Source organism: Patella vulgata, chromosome 3 (assembly GCF_932274485.2).
Source record: "Patella vulgata chromosome 3, xgPatVulg1.2, whole genome shotgun sequence".
In the NCBI taxonomy this organism is placed as follows: Eukaryota; Metazoa; Mollusca; class Gastropoda; family Patellidae; genus Patella; species Patella vulgata.
In genome coordinates this window covers 35,971,145-35,993,215 of record NC_065881.2, presented here as the reverse complement: position 1 = coordinate 35,993,215, position 22,071 = coordinate 35,971,145, and the positions used below count along the sequence as shown (strand labels likewise).

General features: G+C 37.5%; 1 protein-coding gene and 1 long non-coding RNA gene across 2 annotated transcripts in view; both read right to left on the bottom strand.

The window, feature by feature from the left end:
* Positions 1-382: 382 nt before the first annotated feature.
* LOC130012286 (uncharacterized) lies at positions 383-1,916 on the bottom strand. The gene is made up of 3 exons (XR_008787691.1): positions 1,875-1,916; positions 1,314-1,556; positions 383-608 (listed from the first exon to the last, which is right to left on the bottom strand). It is a non-coding gene; the product is annotated as an uncharacterized LOC130012286 (long non-coding RNA).
* Positions 1,917-13,438: 11,522 nt separating this feature from the next.
* Positions 13,439-22,071, bottom strand: part of LOC126816715 (uncharacterized) — a 28,340-nt gene continuing 19,707 nt past the window's right edge. The window contains exons 6-10 of the mRNA XM_050543466.2: positions 17,972-18,131; positions 17,661-17,719; positions 16,671-16,811; positions 16,197-16,330; positions 13,439-13,610 (exon numbers count right to left, since the gene is read on the bottom strand). Coding sequence (XP_050399423.1) covers positions 13,482-13,610; positions 16,197-16,330; positions 16,671-16,811; positions 17,661-17,719; positions 17,972-18,131 — 623 coding nt within the window. The 3' untranslated portion in view covers positions 13,439-13,481. The remainder of the gene's footprint in view (positions 13,611-16,196; positions 16,331-16,670; positions 16,812-17,660; positions 17,720-17,971; positions 18,132-22,071) is intronic.

The window sequence follows — 22,071 nt, the reverse complement described above, 5'->3', positions numbered from 1 at the left end:
TACACTGAACAAATAAAGAAGTTGGATTATACATTGTCTTAATTTAACAAAATACATGAATAGAAGTTAGAAATTACATGAATAGAAGTTAAAAAATACATGAACAGAAGTTAGAAGTTAGACGAAAGCTCGTTAGAATTTTGAATCTAATATACTGGCTGCAGTAGATTTTCAACTCACTGATACAACTCAGTTCAAGCCAAAGAGCGGTTATATGATACTGTGACACAGTGACAGGATATCTGCTTGAGGCAAACTATTCATAAACAATTGACTCTTACAAGATCAGACGGAAAATATTTTAAGCCTACTGCTTGTAAAGTAAAGCTTTGGCCTACATTCTGGTGAATTTTGTGCTACCATAGATACATATATAGGTACATAATTAAAAAGTCTTTATTTCTTTGCCATCTGGGTGGTTTCATAGACGAGTGTTATTGAGGAGTGTTATTGAGTTCAGTCGCTTGGTTTCAATCCCAAGTCGGTATGTGACAAATAGTTGTGTATGATAAGTAGTAATGTCATCTAGCTTCCATATACAAAGCCCTTATCAACCTTTTTATAACTTCCTCGACATGACTGCCATGAATGGTGCTCAAATATAGGATCTGTAAATAAAAAAAAAAATTCAATGAAAGCAACTTTTATACTCCAAAATCAAAATGAAATTAGGTTTAAATTATCAGTCCCATTCGAAAGACTGTACATTGGCCCCAGCCTGCAGAGACTGGCGTTGGCCCTCTCCAGACTCTCTGTCGTGCGCTCAAAAGTCAACTTTAGTTATGCACAGCAGGTAGATTTTTGATGAAAAGCAATAGCAGCCGGGGTCCAAGGGGGAGACGTCAAGTTTGGAATTACGTTCTGGTTGATTACAGTGTTACAGAAGAATTTGCTATATTTCTGCTATTTAGAATCAGAGAAGATTGAGATTAAAGTGTTGCCAATGCTATGAAAGTAAAAATGTCATGTGCCAAAGCCTGCAGCGTTGAGTAGTGAGGACATATTTTTTTTTAGTCCAAAATGTCTAAGTAATTATTAATTAAGTAAAAATGAAAATGTGTACAGTAATAACCTGATAGTAATTTTTTTTTTTCACAAAAGCAAACTGTTTCGTAACCTGGCGTCTTACAGAAGTAAGAATTACGGTGAAAAATTAGAAAAATAAGGACAGAAATAATTTTACATCTGTGTGAATAGTATTTATTAGTATTTTTACTACTATTACATTGTATTGTAAGTTCTTTTCATATCGCCGAATTTGTAGTCTCAGTATACGTGTATATCAGCAGTCGGGGATATAAGAAAAAACTTACTTTCAAATAAAACCTCTCAATTTAACTGGTATAATCTATCTTTCTCTGTTTGTGTAATCCAAGTAGCTGTATATTGAACATTTCTCATGCACTCCACGAATAAATTCCAAAACGCCCGCCATCTTTAAAATAACCTTCCCAGAATACCTCGCTTCCGGGTTCAGAGTTGTAAAAAAGTACGTACAAATATAGAAGAATCAAAATGATTTTAATAATGATAGTTTAATCAATGTGGACAATATACTGAAAAAGACAACAAACATAGACCACCTAACATTGAAATCAGTTAATAGAAATTACATTTAATAATCTATCGATGTAGTTATTCATTTGTATTGACTGTAATTTATCTTGACCTTGACCCAAAATGGCGGCATATATCATATACGTAGATAACGGAGTCTATGCGACTATCAACTGTAGGCCTACGCACTTCAATATTTTATATATAGTCTATAACTACGTAATATTTTAGGCTTATGAATAGTAAAATTGAAGAAATTATTATATGATTCAGAGGCCTTTTTTTAAGCATGCACATGATATAATATACATACGTACAGCTTTATTCGGATCACGACGGATGCAGTACTGCACTGGCAGTAGCCAAACTCGTATAATTGGTTGATGTTTTTTTAAATAGATCGACTAGAGCCATTTTATTCAGTTGTATCAAATTAAATAATCCCGATTTTTAAAATAATATTTCCATTGCGAATATAGGTATCTACTTTTAAGATGTCGGAATTTTTTTTATATTTATTTTCCCAGTCTTATATTTATCTAGGTCAAACTACAACATATTTATTCGACCGTTGGACAACTTTCAAACGTGTGATAGAATCTACTATAAGGACTAAATTAAATATATTTTTTGTGGTAACAGAGCTTAGACACATAACAAATTGTACACACATGCAATAAAATAATATCTAAATTTCTACAAATTTTGACCGAATTTAAATTGGTTTGAAAGGCCACTAACTTGTCTGAGTTGGGGTATTAAGATAATTTATATTTACTTATTGTGCAAAAGTTAGTCAATTTAATAAATTCAATTACCACCCATGCAGTTAAACGCTGCCCCAAAATTAACATTCAGGCTGTAAAGGTGTTTTGGGCAATGAAATAAAAAAAAGTATTGTAATATTTTGGAGCAGATTTTATTTTGTTTAACTTCTAATTGGTTAATTCTTGTATGCATGGAAAACAGGCCACATGAAGCCAAGCCTAGAAAATATGCCAGAGTGTCCTAAATCTAATTAGCCATCAAATTTCCAAACATTCAACCAAAATGAGACGGAGGAGTCCACTAGGCCTACTATATTATTATTATGGTTCAATTATAGCACTTCATTACACATGAGTATTTCTAAGCGCATTCACAAAAACACCCATTTCAACACCATTTTTGGGGGTTGGATGGCCGAATGGTGACGACCTGTCATTTAGTCAACTGGCGTGGTTTCGAATCCCCGGTTATACGTGACAAGGAGTAGGGTCGCCTGTCCAACCTCATGGGTTTTCTCCGGGTCCTCCCACTGCCAAAGACCCCTACGTGCAAGCAAATTATTGAAATAAAATTAAACTATATGTTAGTCCCGAATGACCTAGTTTGTGTCAAGTGGACGTTAAACCCATTTCTCTCTCTCTCTCTCTCTCTCTCTCTCTCTCTCGTTAAACCCCATTTCTCTCTCTCTCTCTCAACACCATTTTTGAAATAATTTTTTTTTAAGTTTTGAATGGAAGAGGACTCACAAAGAGTTTTTGGAAGACAATTTCACCTTTTAGCTGCTCTGACAGAGAAAGAATATTGACAAGCATATTCAATATGTTTCTTTTCTTATGATGGTTTAACAAAATAAAATTTACAGTTCGCACTACTTTCGAGTAGTTGTTGTAGTCACAGAGACTCGAATAGTAAGGAGAATGTGTTTGTGAACTGCACAGGTTTTTTTGTGGAATTATATTTATGACCCCTTTGCCACAGTGGCTAAGTGAATAAGACACTGGCTGGCTTGCTTGGAGGTCACAGGTTCGCTCACAGTGTTGCCTGAGAAAGCTCATCAGAATTTTCCGACGTGGTTTCCGCTTGTCAGTGGTGCAGGACGGAGGGCTTGACAAGGACAGCTGTCTAGTCGTTTGGATGGGACGAAAAACTGAGGTCTTATGTACACATTGGCATGTACATAAAAGATCCCCTGGCAGTTGGAATTCAATATAAGAGTAGGCCTGAGCACTGCTGTCCAAACAAAACTCCCTTGTAGCACACTGGCGCGAGGTTGGATGGCCAAATGGTTAGCGTGTGCGCGTTGTATCATAAGGTGTGATTGAGTCAACTGGCGTGGTTTCGATTTCCTGGTTGTACATGACAAGGAGTAAGGTCGCCTGTCAAACTTCATGGGTTTCTCTGGGTCCTCCAGTTTCCTCCCACTGCTAAAGACCCCTACGGGCACGCGAATTATTGAAATAAAATAAATTAAACTATAATATATGTTAGTCCAGAAATGACCTAGTTTGTGATGAGTTGATGATAAATGCCATTTCATTCTCTCTGAGGTCCCATGTACACATTGGCATGCACTTAAAGATCCCCTTGCAGTTGGAATTCAATATAAGAGTAGGCCTTAGCACTCCTGTCCAGGCAAAACTCCCTGGTAACGCACTGGCGGAGGGTCGGATGGACAAATGGTTAGGCGGTGGACACACTAGCCGAATGATTCGGTGTCCACTGTCATTCGGCCGAATAATTCGCCCGAATCAATTATATTCGCCTGGTGTGTTCGCTTCGCCGAAGCATTCGGCCGAATATAGAATTCATTAGCCAATCACCACTCATATCGAGAAGTCACATGATAGATTAAAGACACAGACGCCGCCATGTTTAATCATGTGACGTGAAAGGTGATGCAACCGACAGGTTGAATCGGGCGAAGCATTCAGCTAGTGTGTCCACCCATTCAGCCGAACGATTCGGCTAGTGTGTCCATCGATTTAGCGCATGCGTGTTGTATCATAAGGTATGTCATTGAGTCAACTGGCATGGGTTCCATTCCCGGGTTGAATATGACAAGCAGTAGGGACGTCTGTCCAACCCCGTGGATTTTCTCTGGGTGCTCCGGTTTCCTCCCACTGCTAAAGACCCCTACGGTTAGTCCTGAAATAACCTAGTTTGTGTCGAGTGAATGTTAAACCCCATTTCATTCCCACTCTCCCTTTGGATGGTGCAACACTTTTTCATGTATTATCATTATTTGTTTTCCCTCTCAGGTTTGATTTCGATTGCAAAACCACATAAAAAAGGCTATTAATTGGACTACTTTCAAGTTGCTGTAGTCACAGACTCAAATAGTAAGGAGAATGTGTTTGTGAACTGCAATTTTTTTTTTTGTGGCACTACATTTATGACCCCGGAGCCACTGACTGGCTAGTGTTCATCAGGATTTTCCGATGTGGTTTCTGCTTGGCAGTGTTGCTGACAAGGACAGCTGTCTAGTCGTTCGGATGGGACGAAAATCTGAGGTCCCATGTACACAAAATGAAATGAAATGGGGTTTAACATCCTACTGTTCTGCTCCTAATCCGGGCTAATGAAGATGGGCCTACACCATACAGTGTGCTATGAGGGAAATTTTGCCCGGGCAGCGGCACAACAGAATACTCTTATATCGAATTCCAACTACCAAGGGATCGTTTACGTGCACTCCAATGTGTACAATATCAAGTTACTGTAGTCACAGACAGGAATAATAAGGAGAATGTGTTTGTGCACTGCACAGGTTTCTAGTCTTTCGGATGGGACGAAAAACTGAGGTCCCATGTACACATCGGCATGCACGTTAAAGATCCCCTGACAGTTGGAACTCAATATATGAGTAGGCCTTAGCACAGCTGTCCGGATAAAACTCCCTTGTAGCACACTGGCGTGGTTGAATGGCTAATGGTTAACTTTCAAGTTAACACACTGGCTAACTAACGAGGGGTCCGATCCTGGTATAGAATTTTCCCCTTGTTTGTAATGTAGGACAGTGTCTAGTCCTTCAAATAGGACAAAAAATCAAGATCTTGTGCTCATGTTGCATGTGCATGTAAACGAAACCTTGACAGCTGGAATTCGAAATGAGAGTAGGTCATTCATTCATTCCTTTTTCTCTTTATGTGTCGCTTACAGGCTGAAATTCTTAAAGGAGTTAAAAGGTTCGATCCCTGCATTGGCCAAGAAAGTGATGCGGGACGTAGGGCCTGATAAGGACACCTGTCTAGTTGTTCGGATCCGATGAAAAACTGAGGTCCTGTTGTCACATTAGTGTGCACGTAAAAGATCCCTTGACAGTTGGAATTCGATATAAGAGTAGGTCGTAGTGCCGCTGTACGGGCAAAATGTCCCTCATAGGACACTGTATGGCACATGCCCGTCTTCATTAGCCCAGTTCGGAGCAGAACAGTAGGACGTTAAACCCAATTTCATTTCTATTGTTGGGCCCCTGGAAATGGACAAAAATGGGTAGCAAGGCATATAATAATATAACATGAATGTATATAAACTGAATAAAGTTCAGTCTTATCTGGTTTTACTGTATATTTTAATCAATTATGTTCGACAAAATATGCAAAAAGCCCAAATTGAATGACAGTCTTTGGCGTCTGCTTATTCTAGTCCACACCAGTATTCTCCTGTGGGATATGGTTAGCCTTCTTCATCGAGTCGGTTCATTACAAATGGTGCTCATGTTATTAAACTGACATTTGTTTACGTAAGAAAACTAAGGATAAAAAATGACAGTAATTTAATTGTTAGTATCATGAAATTAAACTGACATTTGTTTTACTTTATACAACTAATATCAGGTTTATGTTAGAAAACTAACATTAGATTTATGTTAGAAAATTAACGTTAGATTTATGTTAGAAAATTAACGTTAGATTTACGTTAGAAAACTAACGTTAGATTTACGTTAGAAAACTAACGTTAAATTAACGGTTAAAATTATGACATAAAAGTAACGTTATATTAACGTTAGAAAACTAACGTTATATTAACGTTAGAAAACTAACGTTAGATTTACGTCAGAAAACTAACCGTAAACTAACGGTTAGAAACCTGATGTAAAATTTACGTTAGAATAACGTTAGAATTATAACCAATAATACATATATAATTATTATGTCTGAATTCCAACTATTTATCAATTGTTAGAATGTGCACACACTTGTAATTTTATTTAATCAAGAAGTATTTAAAGCGAAAAAAATTGGTTAGTAATCCGTCATAAAGTTTACGTTACATTTACGTCATTTTCTGACGTAAAAGTAACCATAACCATTATGACGTAAAAGTAACGTAAATTTAACCAAAGAATTTTACCATTATTGGACGCTAACCAAAATCTAACCATAATGACGTAAACTTTACGTAAATCTAACCATCAATGTTAACTGGGAAAATATCAGGAATCTCCGGTAAAAAAGTAAGACAAAATATACCTTTATTAACCTATAAAACAGAAACAGCCTTAAATAATACTCACAAAGCAAACCTGTTAGGACAGACATATGCAGATGGCTCCAGCAACAGCCAACACAATGAAACTTTCAAGGCCATTAAAAACACATTTTTAAAAAAACCAACCGCCAATAATACACCAAGACGCAGATAATGAATCAGATCTAAATAGTCCCATTAATATAGATGAGTTGAAAAAAGCTTTACGGACTAAATCCGACAGTGCAGAAGGGCTAGACTGTGTGAAATACACAATGCTGAAAAATCTACCCGAGAAAGCACTGGCGTTAGTCCTTGATATCTTTAATCTCTCATGGTCAAAGGGAAAAGCTCCACAAGAATGGAAGACTGCCTCAGTCATTCCCCTACACAAGCCCAATAAAGACAAAAACGAAACAACGTCGTATCGCCCAGTCAGTCTCACTTCTACTTTATGTAAAACACTAGAAACAATAATTACAAACAGACTAAAATTTCACTGTGAAAGCAACAACATCTTCACAAAACAACAAAGTGGCTATCGTTCCGACAGGTCGACAGCAGACCATATCATTAGATTACAACATGACATATCCAAAGCTTTCACAGCTAAACAATACCTCTGCGCGATTTTTGTTGACTTAACAAAGGCCTTCGACCTTGTATGGGTGGATGGTCTCTTACACAAACTCCATAACGCGAAAATCAAAGGCAGAATGTACAAGTGGATAGAAGACTTTCTTAACGATAGGCATATCAGAGTACGTGTAGGTAATTGCTTAAGTGACAAATTCAAAATGGAAAACGAAACGCCGCAAGGATCCGTTATCAGCCCAATACTATTTAACATAATGATAAATGATCTTCCTAGCTACGGGGGGGGGGGGGGGAGGGCACAGAATCCGCACTATTTGCTGACGACGACAGCTCGTTCTGGAAAGCTTCAAATAACATAGGTATAATCAAACAATCGCTTCAATATACCCTAAAACAAATCTCAAAGTGGGCAGACGATTGGGGTTTCAAAATTTCAGAAGGGAAAACAGTAGCAATAATGTTTCACCCGACTGACACTAACAGGAAAATTGACTTAAATCTTAACGGCTAAAAAATTGAATTCAAAACAGAAGCCAAATTTTTAGGAATGATATTTGACTCTAAAGTTTCTTGGAAAGCACACATAGATAGCGTAGTAAGTCGCACATCAAAAATTCTCAATTTAATGAAATACATCAGAGGAATGGAATGGGGCGCAAATATCTAGAGTACTCTTATGCTAATATACAGAGCGCTCATCCGCTCGGTAATCGACTACGGATGTCTAGCTTATGCAAATGCAAGTGATACACAACTCAATAAAATAAACATAATACTAGGTAAAGCATTATGACTAGTAACAAGAGCCACAATAGGAACCAAAACAGTTGCCCTTTTACAAGAGATGGGAGAACTCCCGCTCGATCTCAAACGAGAGGAACTGTCACTCAAGTACTGGGGTAAACTGCAAATGCTAAAAGAAAAATGTCCGACATATAAGTGCCTTCAACAATTCAAACGCATAGGCTGTAGAAAAAATACGCGTCCCATGACATTCGGGCAAATGTCAAACGATGTCTTAAATAAGCACGGTTTAAAAGGAACAGTCATAGAAACAAAAACTTATCCCGTCACTCCACCCTGGCAACTAAGCGATCCAGTCATCAATACGAACCTGATTAACGTTACAAACAAACACGCTAATCCCATTGAGGCTAGAGCACTAGCATTAGAACTAATAGACACCAAATGGGCAGACTATCTCAAAATCTATACAGATGGATCGAAAAATAATACACAGGGATTGACAGGGTACGGCATTTTCATACCCAAAGCAAAGCTAAACATCAGGAAAAGGATACCAGAACATTGTTCTGTGTACACCACAGAACTGATGGCCATTAAAACTGCAATAGAATGGCTAGCCACCCAAACACACCAAAAAGCCGTTATCCTATCAGACTCCCTAAGTAGCATCAAATCCATCGAATCAGATTACTCTAAAAGCAGACAGGGCATAATCCACCAAATTAGGGATATTAATCAAACAATCAAGAATAACGGAAGAGAGGTAGTCCTTGCATGGATCCCCTCCCACATCAATATCTTTGGCAATGAACAAGCTGACAAGCTAGCCAAGGAAGGGTTGTCGTTAAATGATATAGAAAATTAAGAATACAGCAGTCAGGAATTCACAAGCATAGCTAAAGATAAAATTAAAAATGCATGGAAAACCCGTTTTAAACAAGAGAATACTCATCGCCATCAAATTGATAGCACTCTTGTAGACAAGGTTTACATCAATCATCCCTCAATCAAAATATGCAAGCTCATCACGAGGCTAAAAACGATAAACGTAATAAAAGACTTCACCTTTACACCAATTAAATGCCCATGTGGACAAATTGCGACCACGTCACACCTGCTAATCAACTGTAATCAATTAGACAAAGAACGTCAATCCGTAATTAGGAATCTAGCAGAGAGGGGAAAAACTCTGTCTCAAATCTCTCCTCTCTCCACAACCTGACGATAGATACTGGACATCGAAACTTGTCTGGGATTTTATAGATAATATAGGGATGTCCAAATACATAAAATAATCAATTAAACAGTAGGGCGGAACGTAAAAATGTCCTCTAGAAGGAAGCGTAAACCGCCCTACACTACTAATAAATATAGGCATGAACAAATACATAAAATAATAAAATTAATCAATCAAACAGTAGGGCGGAACGTAAAAATGTCCTCTAGAAGGAAGCGTAAACCGCCCTACACTTCTAATAAATATAGGCATGACCAAATACATAAAATAATAAAATTAATCAATTAAACAGTAGGGCGGAACGTAAAAATGTCCTCTAGAAGGAAGCGTAAACCGCCCTACACTACTAATAAAACTTCGATAAAATTAATAAATCAAATTATACAATAAATTTACCATCAATATAATTCATGAGTAATTTATTTTTCTCATTATTTATTTGCAATTCACTTAACAATTTATTTTCTTTTATTCCACTTTATTCTTATTATTAGTTTATAATGACCCCCACCCCCGAAGCCTTACTAGACGAAATAAACAAAAAAACAATCGTAAGACTAAATATTCATTTCTTTCTAGCCTTCTCTTTTCAGGTGCTGGATTCTTCCTTCAGAGAACCAACAACAAAGGAATGAACAACAGAAGCAATGACAAAATCAACCACCATACCGGACAATATAACTAAATGGAAGGGAGAATGGTACAGGCCTTACACTCACCAATAAGCCCCAAGGAAGAGTGGCACCGCCCTGCTATTCAACCGGACAAAATGACCAGACCAATACAAACGACCAAATTACTATATGTACATAATATATGTTTAAGTGTCCGTCCACTCTGTCTGATCTGTCATAATGTCTTTGTTTACATGTCTGTCCCAATGTTCGACCACATTTATGTCTGTTTTGTCACGAACACGTCTGTTTTGTAAAAGTCCACTTTCACCTACTAATTCATGTCTCTTGCTGTTACCTTTTGTCTTTTGTACATATATACAAAAACCTAATCATCCTATTTTCCACTAAACACATTGTAAATTATTGCACCTTGTACAAATAACATGTTATTGTCTGCGATATCACCTCAGTGGAAGCGGACGTAAAATACAACTAACAAACAACAACGTTACCATTTATCTTCACTTAATAAATTACTTAGAAACTTCAATATTGGATCCTTATATTCAGGTAAGCTCTAAGTATAATTTGAATGTTAAACTTTATAGGTATATATATATTTATCTTAACTTAAGATTTAGAATTAGATCCTAATATATTAGATAAGTACGATGATTAGAATCGAGTATTACTTTAATGGATATTTCTAAAATATTAATTAATAAACGGAAAAGTAAGAATTTATATAATTTATTACTTCTTTAATTACTTGCGAATATTTTACAATATATATATATTTAATAAAATGGAAAAGTACGTTTGACGACGAAATACTTGTTTATTTAAATATGTTTCCGTAAAAGATAATTAGTGTCTAAAAATACTTAGAAACTTCAATATTGGATCCTTATATTCAGATAACAACAACACCCAAAGAAACCACTTTTACAATATGGTACTTTTTTAAAATGAAGAGAATGAAATATGAAATGGCTGTAATATGATAAGAGGCAAAGAAGGCTAGGCGTCGGGTTTGTTTTGCCAAATTTACGGACAAAATACTAACAAAAAAGTGGGTGTGACACTTCCCCAGGAGGTCGGGGCAAGCATCAAAATAAATAGTTGCTGTCTTTATGGTATAAGGAATAAATATGCAAAGTTCCGAGATGGTCCATTCAGAATTGCAGCCTGTAGACGATAAATACAAAAAATGGGCGTGGCTTTGTCCGTGGGGGTTAAATATGGAAACAATATAAATAGGTACCATCCTGTTATTGAAATGACAACATCAATAGTTGCCGTCCTTAGGGTATAAGGAATATGTATACCAAGTTCCAAGATAATCCATTCAGAATTGTGGCCTTTGGGCGCTAAAGGCAAAAATTGGGCGTGGCTCTGCCCCTGGGGGTCGGAGCCTTTCACCAAGATCAATAGTTGACACCCTTAGGCTATAAGGAATACATATGCCAAGTACCAAGTTGATCCATTCAGAATTCCGGCCTGTAAACGACAAACATAAAAATTGGGCGTGGCTCTGTCCCTGGGGGTCGGGATATGCAGTTGTTGTCCAAAGGTTATAAGGAATACATATCCCAAGTTCAAAGACAATTCATTAAGAATCGTGGCCTGTAGGCAACTCACAGAGACACAAAGAAAAATGGGTGTAGCTCTGCCCCTGGGAGTTGGACAATCGCCAAAAAACACAGGGGGGATCCTTAGGGTATAAGGAATAGGTATGCAAAGTTTCAAAAGGATCTGTTAAGAATTGCCGCCTGTAGGCTACACAAAAGGCACATAAATTTTGACCGTGCCTCTGTCCCAGGGGTCAGGCATGCACCAAAAATAATAGAGGTCAGCCTTAGGGTATAAGGAATAAGTATAAAAAAGTTTTCAAGATGGTCGATTAAGCATTGCAGGCTGTAAGTGACATAGAGACATACAAAAAAAATGGGCGTGGCTCTGTCCCTGGGGCTGGGCATTCACCACAAACAATAGGGATGTTCCTTAGGATAGAAGGAGTAAATATGCAAAGTTTCAAGGTGATACGTTAAGAAATGCGGTCTGTAGATGACAAACAATGTATACAAGAAATGGGCGTGGTTCTGCAACTGGGGGTCGGGCATGCACCAAAACAATTGGGATCATCCTTAGGGTATAAGGAATTCATATGAAATTTTTTCAAGACGATCGATTAAGAATTGTGGCCTGTAGGCGACACACAGACACACAAAAAGAAAATGGGCGTGTCTCTGGCCCTGGGGGTTGGGCATGCACCCCAAACGATAGGGATGTTCCTTAGGGTACAAAGAATAAGTATGCAAAGTTTCGGAATGATGCGTTAAGAAATGTGGCCTGTAGACGACAAACAAACAAATACAAGAAATGGGCGTGGCTCTGTCCCTGGGGAATGGGGCATGCACCAAAAACAAAAGGGATCATCCTTAGGGTATAAGGAATAAGTATGCAAAGAATCAAGATGATCACTTAAGAATTGTGGCCTGTAGGCGACACACAGGCACACAGAAAGAAAATGGGCCTGGCTCTGCCCCTGGGGGTTGGGTATGCACTCCAAACGATAGGGATGTTCCTTAGGGTACAAAGAATAGGTATGCAAAGTTTCAAAATGATACGTTAAGAAATGCGGTCTGTAGACGACAAACAAACAAATACAAAAAATGGGCATGGCTCTGCCCCTGGGGGTCAGGCATGCACCAAAAACAATAGGGATTATCCTTAGGGTATAAGGACTAAGTATACAAAGTTTGAAGAAAATCGAGTAAGAATTGCGCCCTGTAGGCGACCCACAGACACACATACATACACACACACACACACACACCCACCCACACCCAGACAGGGGCGACGGCATAATATTGTGACAACTCTAGTTATGCAGTTATTACATATATAAGCATGTGTCCAGGTCCTTGTTAAAAAGCAAGTAGTGCTTCTAAAGTTACGATTCACCCTTTCATTCCTTCTGTTTAATGGGCTATTTTTGAATAAAAATCTGCCCGTTGTATTGTAATATTTGATTCACGTCAAGTTGTCCTAAGAGTACTTATGAATGCCAAACATAATAATATTGGGAGAGGCTGATTGTTGGCCGGTTGGGGAGATTCGGGAATTTCTGGAGTCCACAATGGCCGCTTTATATAAATGAGTATTTTGAGGAAAACTAACCCTAACACTAAACCTTTTTAGAGGGGTAAAAGGTAAATTCCGGTTCAGTCTTCTAAAAAGGGTTAAGGTTAGAGTTAGTATTTCCCAAAATACTCATTTATATAAAGCGGCCATTGTAGGCTCCTTTTAATGGTAGCGGAGAAACCTGGCGCGTATAGTTTGATATTTTAGCGAAAATGCAAATGACTCATCGAGCCATTAACATTCAATTTACACTGGATGCACAAATGAAAAAACAACAAAATTGATTTCAGATGAAATTTCTTTTAATGGCTAACCATTATAAAGTCTAAACATGATAATGTCTAAACATCAAAATTTTGGAAATACACAGCTGGGTTGTTGGTATCACAGTCGAATGTTTCAGCTTGGCCGACCACCACCTTTTCTTGTGTTGATAGCAAATCACAAACAATCAAAGCTCCCCCATCGCCCTGTAATACAACACAAAGTAATAACAACCGTTCCAATCAAAACAAACACTTCAAACCAAATTAACTAAAACCTAATACATTTGTATTCCGGGATGCATGCTAGATTGATATTTGAGAGTTTGCGTACATAACCGTAGGAGCCAGATCCGGTGAACCATCAATTTTTCGGGCATTGTATTTCCGTTATCGGGCACAAACATCAGAGAATGAGTCCATATTGTATAATAGAAGTATAATTGTAAAATGAAATCGCGCGCGGTTTACGTTATGAATGCTATACTCTTCAAAAAATAAGTAGGGGATATTCAGAGTCAATACAAAACTACGGAAATGCATTGCTGTTTCTATTAGAGGTAAACAGTGTATGTTAATAACAGGCCAATTGCCTACACATGAACATAAACAGTTCATATGGGCAGCTTATCTGACGGTCCCATTTCACTCGCAAAGAGATACACTGTCAACAGTGAAAATGGACGTTTTTGATTTTTGTCTTAATAATGAGTAATTGCTCCATCAACCGTCCAATCACGATTTGGGCCAATCTGACCCACTCCTCTTGCAGTGCCACGGCCAATTCTTGCAGTATTGTCGGTTGACGTTGGCTACTGATCGCTTTGTAGAACTCATTTGAAGCATGCCAATAGCACGTAGACGTTCATCAATCATGTTGAAGACGTCTCATTGCAAATTAAACGTAACACACTAAAGCAAAGATATGCTAAACCGTAAATCTTATGCAAGAACCGATAGGAAAGCAAACAAGGATAGGATAAACCAGCACACGGCAGTTTTCATCAACCCTTCCTTGAAGTGTCAAATTTGACAATGAACCCCTCTAACGTGTATGGCGCTATCGCGTGTCACACATGCAGCTCAGTGGTTCTGTTGGGGCGATAAGTTCTTAATCTGTGAACATACTCTCAAAGCATGTCAAGTGTCCATGACTATTTATCATAACACACACCTGCATAGGTATTTGCATTTCAATACCCCCTACTTTTTTTGAAGGTATATAATACTTAAGACCTCGCGCAAAAACATTTGATGAAAACTCGTTTTAGTTAATGCTTCATTCTGAAAATTCTTGTGACAAATTTTTTTTTTCGGGCATTTACCCCCCCCCCCCCCCACACACACAACTGAGGTTGCCCCCCCCCCCCTTCGCCTGTGGTCCGTCAACAATTGGCTTTTGACAGATTAGCTTTTGACAAATCATATAAACAGATTAACCAAAAGATTTGCCAGTCTGTTTCAGATAGGTATTGCAAAAGCTTTCTTACACCTCTGTATAAGATGACTGATAATTATAATAGGGGTTATGCCTCCTACATGTGACGTCACATCACACATCGTCGATCATTGGATCTACGGCGTTTGCATTGTTTACACAAGACGTGGTAGCGTAAACTTGTCTGGGCAGAATGGCGCCTTTTACTCATTTTTAATATACCCATTTAATTTACGCTAAATAGGAAATATTTTTCATTCAGATAATACTTCAAACACCTTTATCTATTTTTCTAATTCTTAAAAAAAATATTCTAGAATTTAATTTGCGAAAAAAGTTAATATTGCGAGCTAATTAACCCGCACCGATGTCACCCCACCCTGTGATTGTAGCGACCTATCGAATATTCACTGTAGTGTGATTTGCATTCAATCGAATTTGGTGTGAAGAATTTGAGTCATGAGCGGATGAACGCTATCGGTATTCAGCTTTCCGCAACCTTCTATTCCAGAGTTATTCCCATTTTGCCCAAATCAATGGGGAGCATTCATTTGGAAACATTGGGGTTATGAAGTTATGAACCCAATCGATAATCAGCATTCCGGAGTTATTCCCCTTTGTCGACAACGTTGTGAACACTACAGTTTTTTTTATCAAAATTTCTTTATTTTTTCATATTTGGTGTGAAGCATTTGGGCATAAGAGGACAAACCCTAATGATATTCAACGTCCTGCGACCTTTCGTTTCGGAGTTACCAATATTGTTTTTAACGGATTTTTGGTGAGAATTATTGGGGTCAGAAAAATAAGAAACCTATCGATAATAAGTATTCTGCGACCTTCCGTTGCTATGTTATCCCCTTTTGTCGAAAACCCTATGAATACGATAGTCGCTATAGTTTCGTTTGAGACATTGGGGCCATGAGAGGACTGTATCGATGGTCAGCGTTTAATATTTACGCACCCTTTTCCAAAAACCTTGTGAACATGATAGAGTTTACAGAATCTGTTTCAATTCTAACTTGAACCATTGTGGGTATGCGATGACGAACACTGTAGATATTCAGCGACCTTTTGTCCCCCCCCCCCTCACCCACCCTTTGTGCCTAAACCCTTCCGAAGGCAGTGAAGTCAACATTTGTTAGCAGATTATTTCAAACTTGCAAACAAGACAGCAATTAGATTTCTTGAAGGCATTCCATATTCAAGTTTTCCTTTCGGATAAGCTGCTGTCCAGATATTTCGACGCTTTGCGAGGCTATCTTAAAAGCCCTAATAACACATTCGAAAAATACGATGACAGATTATGGTTCCTCAAGCCAAACAAAGTCAAGTTTATATAAAATCAAACTTACAGCACAGGCTGCAGAATTTGGTTCCAAAGATGCGCATCCATAGGAAGCTTCTGGAATAGTTAAACTTGTATCGATGCCATTACATGCTATATCATTGAATGTTACCTTGGATGTCTGTGCAACTGTCTGTAGTTCTAAAAAAACCATATTGTTACGAATTTAATTAACAGCAACTTAAAAACTATAACCAATCCTAATCTTTATATGTTAATCATAACAAATAACTGCCCCCATCACTATGCTCAAGATAAATCAATTTTAAATCTAGAATATCCATATAAGTTTTTTTCTAAATGTTATTACTTTAATTGACAACTTCGCGGTGATTGAACTGAAATGGACAAAAACGACGACGCGTTGATAATATGATTCTAGCAGACTTAATCTTGATATGTAATATTATCAAACTTAATATAGAAAATATAATTTTTGAAAACTTAATCTAGATATGGTCATTTTAAACATAAAACTTACGGTTAGTGGTATCAGTTCCATAGCCAACAATTTCACAATTATTGTAGGCACCCATATTTTTATTATATATACAGGCCTGTGAAGGAGCAGCATTGATATCAACTGGTGTAGACAGAGTAGCAATAGCTAAAGGTTTAGAACCTATATTAATATAAATAACCAACCTTTAGTAACTTAGGGGTGATATTGTTAGATTTATGAATAAGCTTGTGTCTGCATACCTTTTATCTTTTCATCGTTTACCGTAAGCTTTACAGCTGTGCTTATATTTTCATTTGGAGCCACGGTGGCCCAGTGAGTTCGGTACTGGCTCACTTATCAAGAGGTTTATTTATCACCCAATAACACATTCTACAGTAAATATCGCTTGTGTAATAACTACCATATTCTAATGAACGATACCTCCTTGGATATATCGCTTTACATGAATTTGATTTGTCAATTATTTCTTTATTTGTGCGTGTAAGAAAAGGTCTGGTGATATATAAAATCTTCTACTCGCCCTTGTGGATATAAAAAAAAATATCAACACTCGTCGATAAAATAAAAAAAAAATCGGCAAAACCTGTTTCTTTTTTTACTTTATCGACTTCTGTTGATATTTTTTGATATCAAAAAAGACTCGTAGGAGATTCTCAATATCGATCCTCAATTTGACTCGTGAATCATATTATGGACCTCTGTGGCCACACTGGATCATTGTTATGTGCATAAATATTATATTCGCATATATATATCTTATTAATGTATTTTCATAAAAAAGAATCAAGTTATCGGAAAATAGCACTGACTGAAAAGCATACAATTGACATTGCCATTTGATGAGGTCCTTTTATCATAGGGTGTCAAGTAATCGGGATTTGTGGCATATATAATGAGTCGTATGGAAATCAGCACCGAGCCACCGCGGCACCTGTTCTGGACACAGGCCAATTCCATACTAATATAATACTGCTGTAAATTGAAAATTTAATTTTGTAATCTACATACTTGAAATTGATGCAATAACGATTTCATTTCCATCGACAACAGCCACATCATTAGTGGCTCTAAAATAATAAAATAAAATACATTTTTAAATCTAATTTATACATTGAAATTTATAAGTTAAAAAATGTTTATAATTAATTCATATTTTAAGATTAAACTTTTATATTTGTATGTGGTCGTGTATTGTCGTCTCCCCAGCGCTGAAGTTCATGAGATGAAAACAAAAACCCATTGCTTAGGCTTTGTATAATAAATGATAGCATCAGACGCGAATGTTTACTTGTCAGTGCCTTATATGTGCTTAGTCTTACCCAGCAAGATTCAGTGTTTCGGCACAATTGCTCGGAAGTTGTACTTCTGTTTCACTGATGAGTGCTCCCGTACACACAGTTAGAGCATCACCATTTGGTGCTGTAGCCTGTATAGCAACGACGCCTGGGTAGTCACATGTTGAGGTTACTGAAGTACCACCTAGAAAACAATAAATATAAATACCAAAGGTATAGTATATAGTCCAGTCAATTTATGATTTTACCCCCTAAAAAATTTCAAGAAAACGTTTCTATGCATTTTTTGTGTTTATTTAGGCGTACTTTATAAATTCCCAAAAGTTTACCAAATTTTGCGCACCGGTAAAATCCAAGATGGCCGACATTTGCCTAATCTACGTACAAGAAAATACTAAACTGTTGATTTAAGACCCTGTACATGTGTTATGAACATATAAATTAATGCTTTTGGGGTCATTCCTACATTTGAAGATATAGCCAGTAGTGTTAACTGGTACCTTAAAGCGGTAAAAATAAGTAAACTCCAAGATGGCCGACATTCGTCAAATCAATGTACAAGAAATTTTTAAATTTTTTGTTTAAGACCCAATAAGTGTAATATGAACATGTGAATTAATGTTTTCCGGGTAATTATTTTATTTGAAGATATATATAGCATCTTTGTATCTGAAGTATGGTTTTGGAAGTCAATATTTCATAATGTATCAACAATAATATCAATATCACCATGCAAGAGGACACTTACTTTTAGTTTGGTACCTCAAATCACCCGAAAAAAAGTGTTGGTAAACTTAAGATTCGTGATAGCCAATATTTAATTAGTTGTACAATATGATACATAGCTCCATTAACATTATAGCACAATACTATCTCATATTTTAAACTGCTGACTTTACTATGTACCATATAAATGAAGTCATAAATGGAATGCGATTTGGCATGTAAACTTCATAGAATTATTGCACAGTGGACTTCCCATACAATAGAATAGAAATGAAAAAGCCATACAATAGAATAGAAATGAAAAAGACACATCCCTATTTCCATGACACCAAGTAAGCGCTCAGTTCCCAAAAATTAAAAGCTCAATTATTATAAGTCCCTATCTGAAATTTTTCGCGCCCCATTTGCACCATTCTTCCACTCCTCTTTGGTCTAATACTATCTTATCGCTATTTGAAATTTTTTCGGGTCTACGGCGCTCGATTCCATAATGTCACCATTCTTCCATTCCTCTATGGTCTTGTACTATCTTATCACTATCATAGTCACGGTTATAGTGATTCCCCAAGTTAGTAGTACCTTTAGTGAGTGGGTTGTGGGACGACAGACTGTACAAATGTTCTGTCAACTCTCACAAAACAGGCGGAATTGACAGACAGGCCTCAAGATTCCGTCCCGTATTCTTATCCTCTCGTTCACTAGAATTTGCTCCCATCAATGAACTCAAATGCCAGGAAATTGGCTAAAATTTTCCGGCCCAGTCCTAAATAATCAAAAGCTCAGTTATATATTGTACGTTGCTATCTGATATTTTTTGCGCCTACGGCGTTCGATTCTATTATGGCATCATTCTTCTACTCCTCGCTGTACTGCTATCAACTCTCACAAAACAGGCGGAATTGACAGGCAGATCTCGAGAATCTGTCCCACTGACTGCCATTTCGGATCCTTTCGTTCACAAGAATTTTCTCCCATCAATGATATCAAAAGCCAGGATATTGACTCAAATATATTCTGAGTATCTTGTAATTACAAGAAAACTATCTTGTAATTACAAGATAGTTTTCTTGTAACTGTCCTGTAATTACAAGATAAGGAAATGAAATGAAATGAAATGGGGTTTAACGTCCGACTGTTCTGCTCCTATACTGGGCTAATGAAGACGGGGATACGCCATACAGTGTGCTATGAGGGAAATTTTGCCCGGGCAGCGGCACTATCGCCTGCTCTTATATCGAATTCCAACTGCCAAGGGATCTTTTACGTGCATTCCAATGTATACACGGGACCTCGGTTTTTCGTCTCATCCGAAGGACTAGACAGCTGTCCTTGTCAGGCCCTCCGTTCTGCACCACTGACAAGGGGAAACCACGTCGGAAAATCTGGATGAACTTTCTCGGCCAATGCAGGGATCGAACACCCGACCTCCAGGCTAGCGAGCCAGCGCCTTAACCACCTAGCCACCGTGGCTCCAGAGAAGCCCGTTAGGGTCTATCACATGAAAGAAATGGTGTTCTAACTAGTTTATTTCAAGGTCGCCCAACACTGATTTATCGGATAGATAGGTCAACGAAGTACTTTTTTATGTTACAGGATCGGCTTATTCAGGTCATGCTCCCATTAATATCATTAGATATTTCGTGCCCTCATTAAAAACCATTCATTAAGTTCATACTCTCATTAACTTCATAGTTCCATTAACTTTATACCCTCATTGATATCATTTATTATTGATACATTGATTTCATGCTCTCCTTAAAGATACTTTCCGGCGTACAAAATGAGTGATTTGATGATATTTTTGGACTAAAAACATATTCAAACTAACTAATCTATCAAATATTTGCTTCAAATCCTTCTTAAAACTTTGTATTCGTCGGGAGATACCGCAAGCTATAAATTGTGGGAGGGTCCATTTTTCAGAATGTATTTTTCGTTACTTACTGTCCATTTATCGTACATATTGAGACCTAAGTAAATTCTTAATTATTTTCTATCAACTACTTTTTCCGTTGACACCCCTCAATGTTCCCAAAACCGCTTAACTATTTGATCAAGTAATAACAACCGCTTCCCCAGTCAAGCTAGCACACAATAAGCTGGCAGGCAACAGTCGGGTTACCCTGACATTTTTCCCATTGCTTGCCCCGTTGGTGTTTTTGGGTAATCCAGTATGTTTTCATTGAGATTGCGTGTCTATACTTTCCATATAATACCAAATTTGCCATACTTTTATACGAAATAACCACCCGATAAATATTTTCGGCACAATGTATCTTTAAAGCCACGGAATGCCATATACATTTTTCAGAAATATTGAAAAAGCCCGAATGTACACCAATTAATTATTAAAGAAATCAAAATCAAGGTCGCAACGATAGATATTTTTCAGGCTTGGATTCAATTGAATTAAATAGAGGCGCATGAAAGAGGTTCAGCGAAACGTAAAGAAGGTAACGGCTTGTTTAAAAGGGATATATATAGATGAAACAGCGTTAATCCAAAACGACCAAAACTGTGTAAAATTAAAGGAAATGAAATGAAATGGGGTTTAACGTCCTACTGTTCTGCTCCTAAACTGGGCTAATGAAGACGGGCATACGCCATACAGTGTGCTATGAGGGAAATTTTGCCCGAGCAGCGGCGCTACGGCCTACTCTTATATCGAATTCCAACTGCCAAGGGATCTTTTACGTGCACGCCAATGTGTACACGGGACCTCTGTTTTTCGTCCCATCCGAACGACTAGACAGCTGTCCTTGTCAGGCCCTCCGTCCTGCATCACTGGTGTAAAGTTAAAACGAATGAAAACAAAACGGCCAAAAATTTACCTAAATATATATCAGTGGGTTCTTACTAATTAATGGGTGTATGGCTCTATTTTTGGAACCTTGAAATATATAAAGATAGGTTGCCAGGCAACGAAACATACGCCCACAGCAGCTAAATTGTCCGGGCAGTCAACAAGAGTTGTCTCATATTTTTACTTTTTTCGGTAATGAAACATTTATAATACACTAAAATCTGATTAAGAGTAACACCTTATGAAGTAATTATCAGAAAACCATTAGAATTTGTTTGGTTTTTATAAATTTTTGCCGCATGCTAACGTTTAGTATACAAAACTTTTAATATTATGGATTTAGCTGTTCAAGTCATAAAAATTCATTGAAAGTCAATATACTTGTTCGTCTCAAGCTCTTTAACTCTGTGTATCAATCTGAAGTCAATCGGATCATAACTTGAGCCTCTAGAGCGTCACAAGATTTTTCAAAGCGATCAAGGGCCATAACTTTGGCAGTAATAATCGGCAATCGCTGAAAATCAGTAGGCCTCTTCGCCCCATGACCTTAAACACTGTGTATAAATTTGATATTAACTTTAGCCTGTAGAGCTTC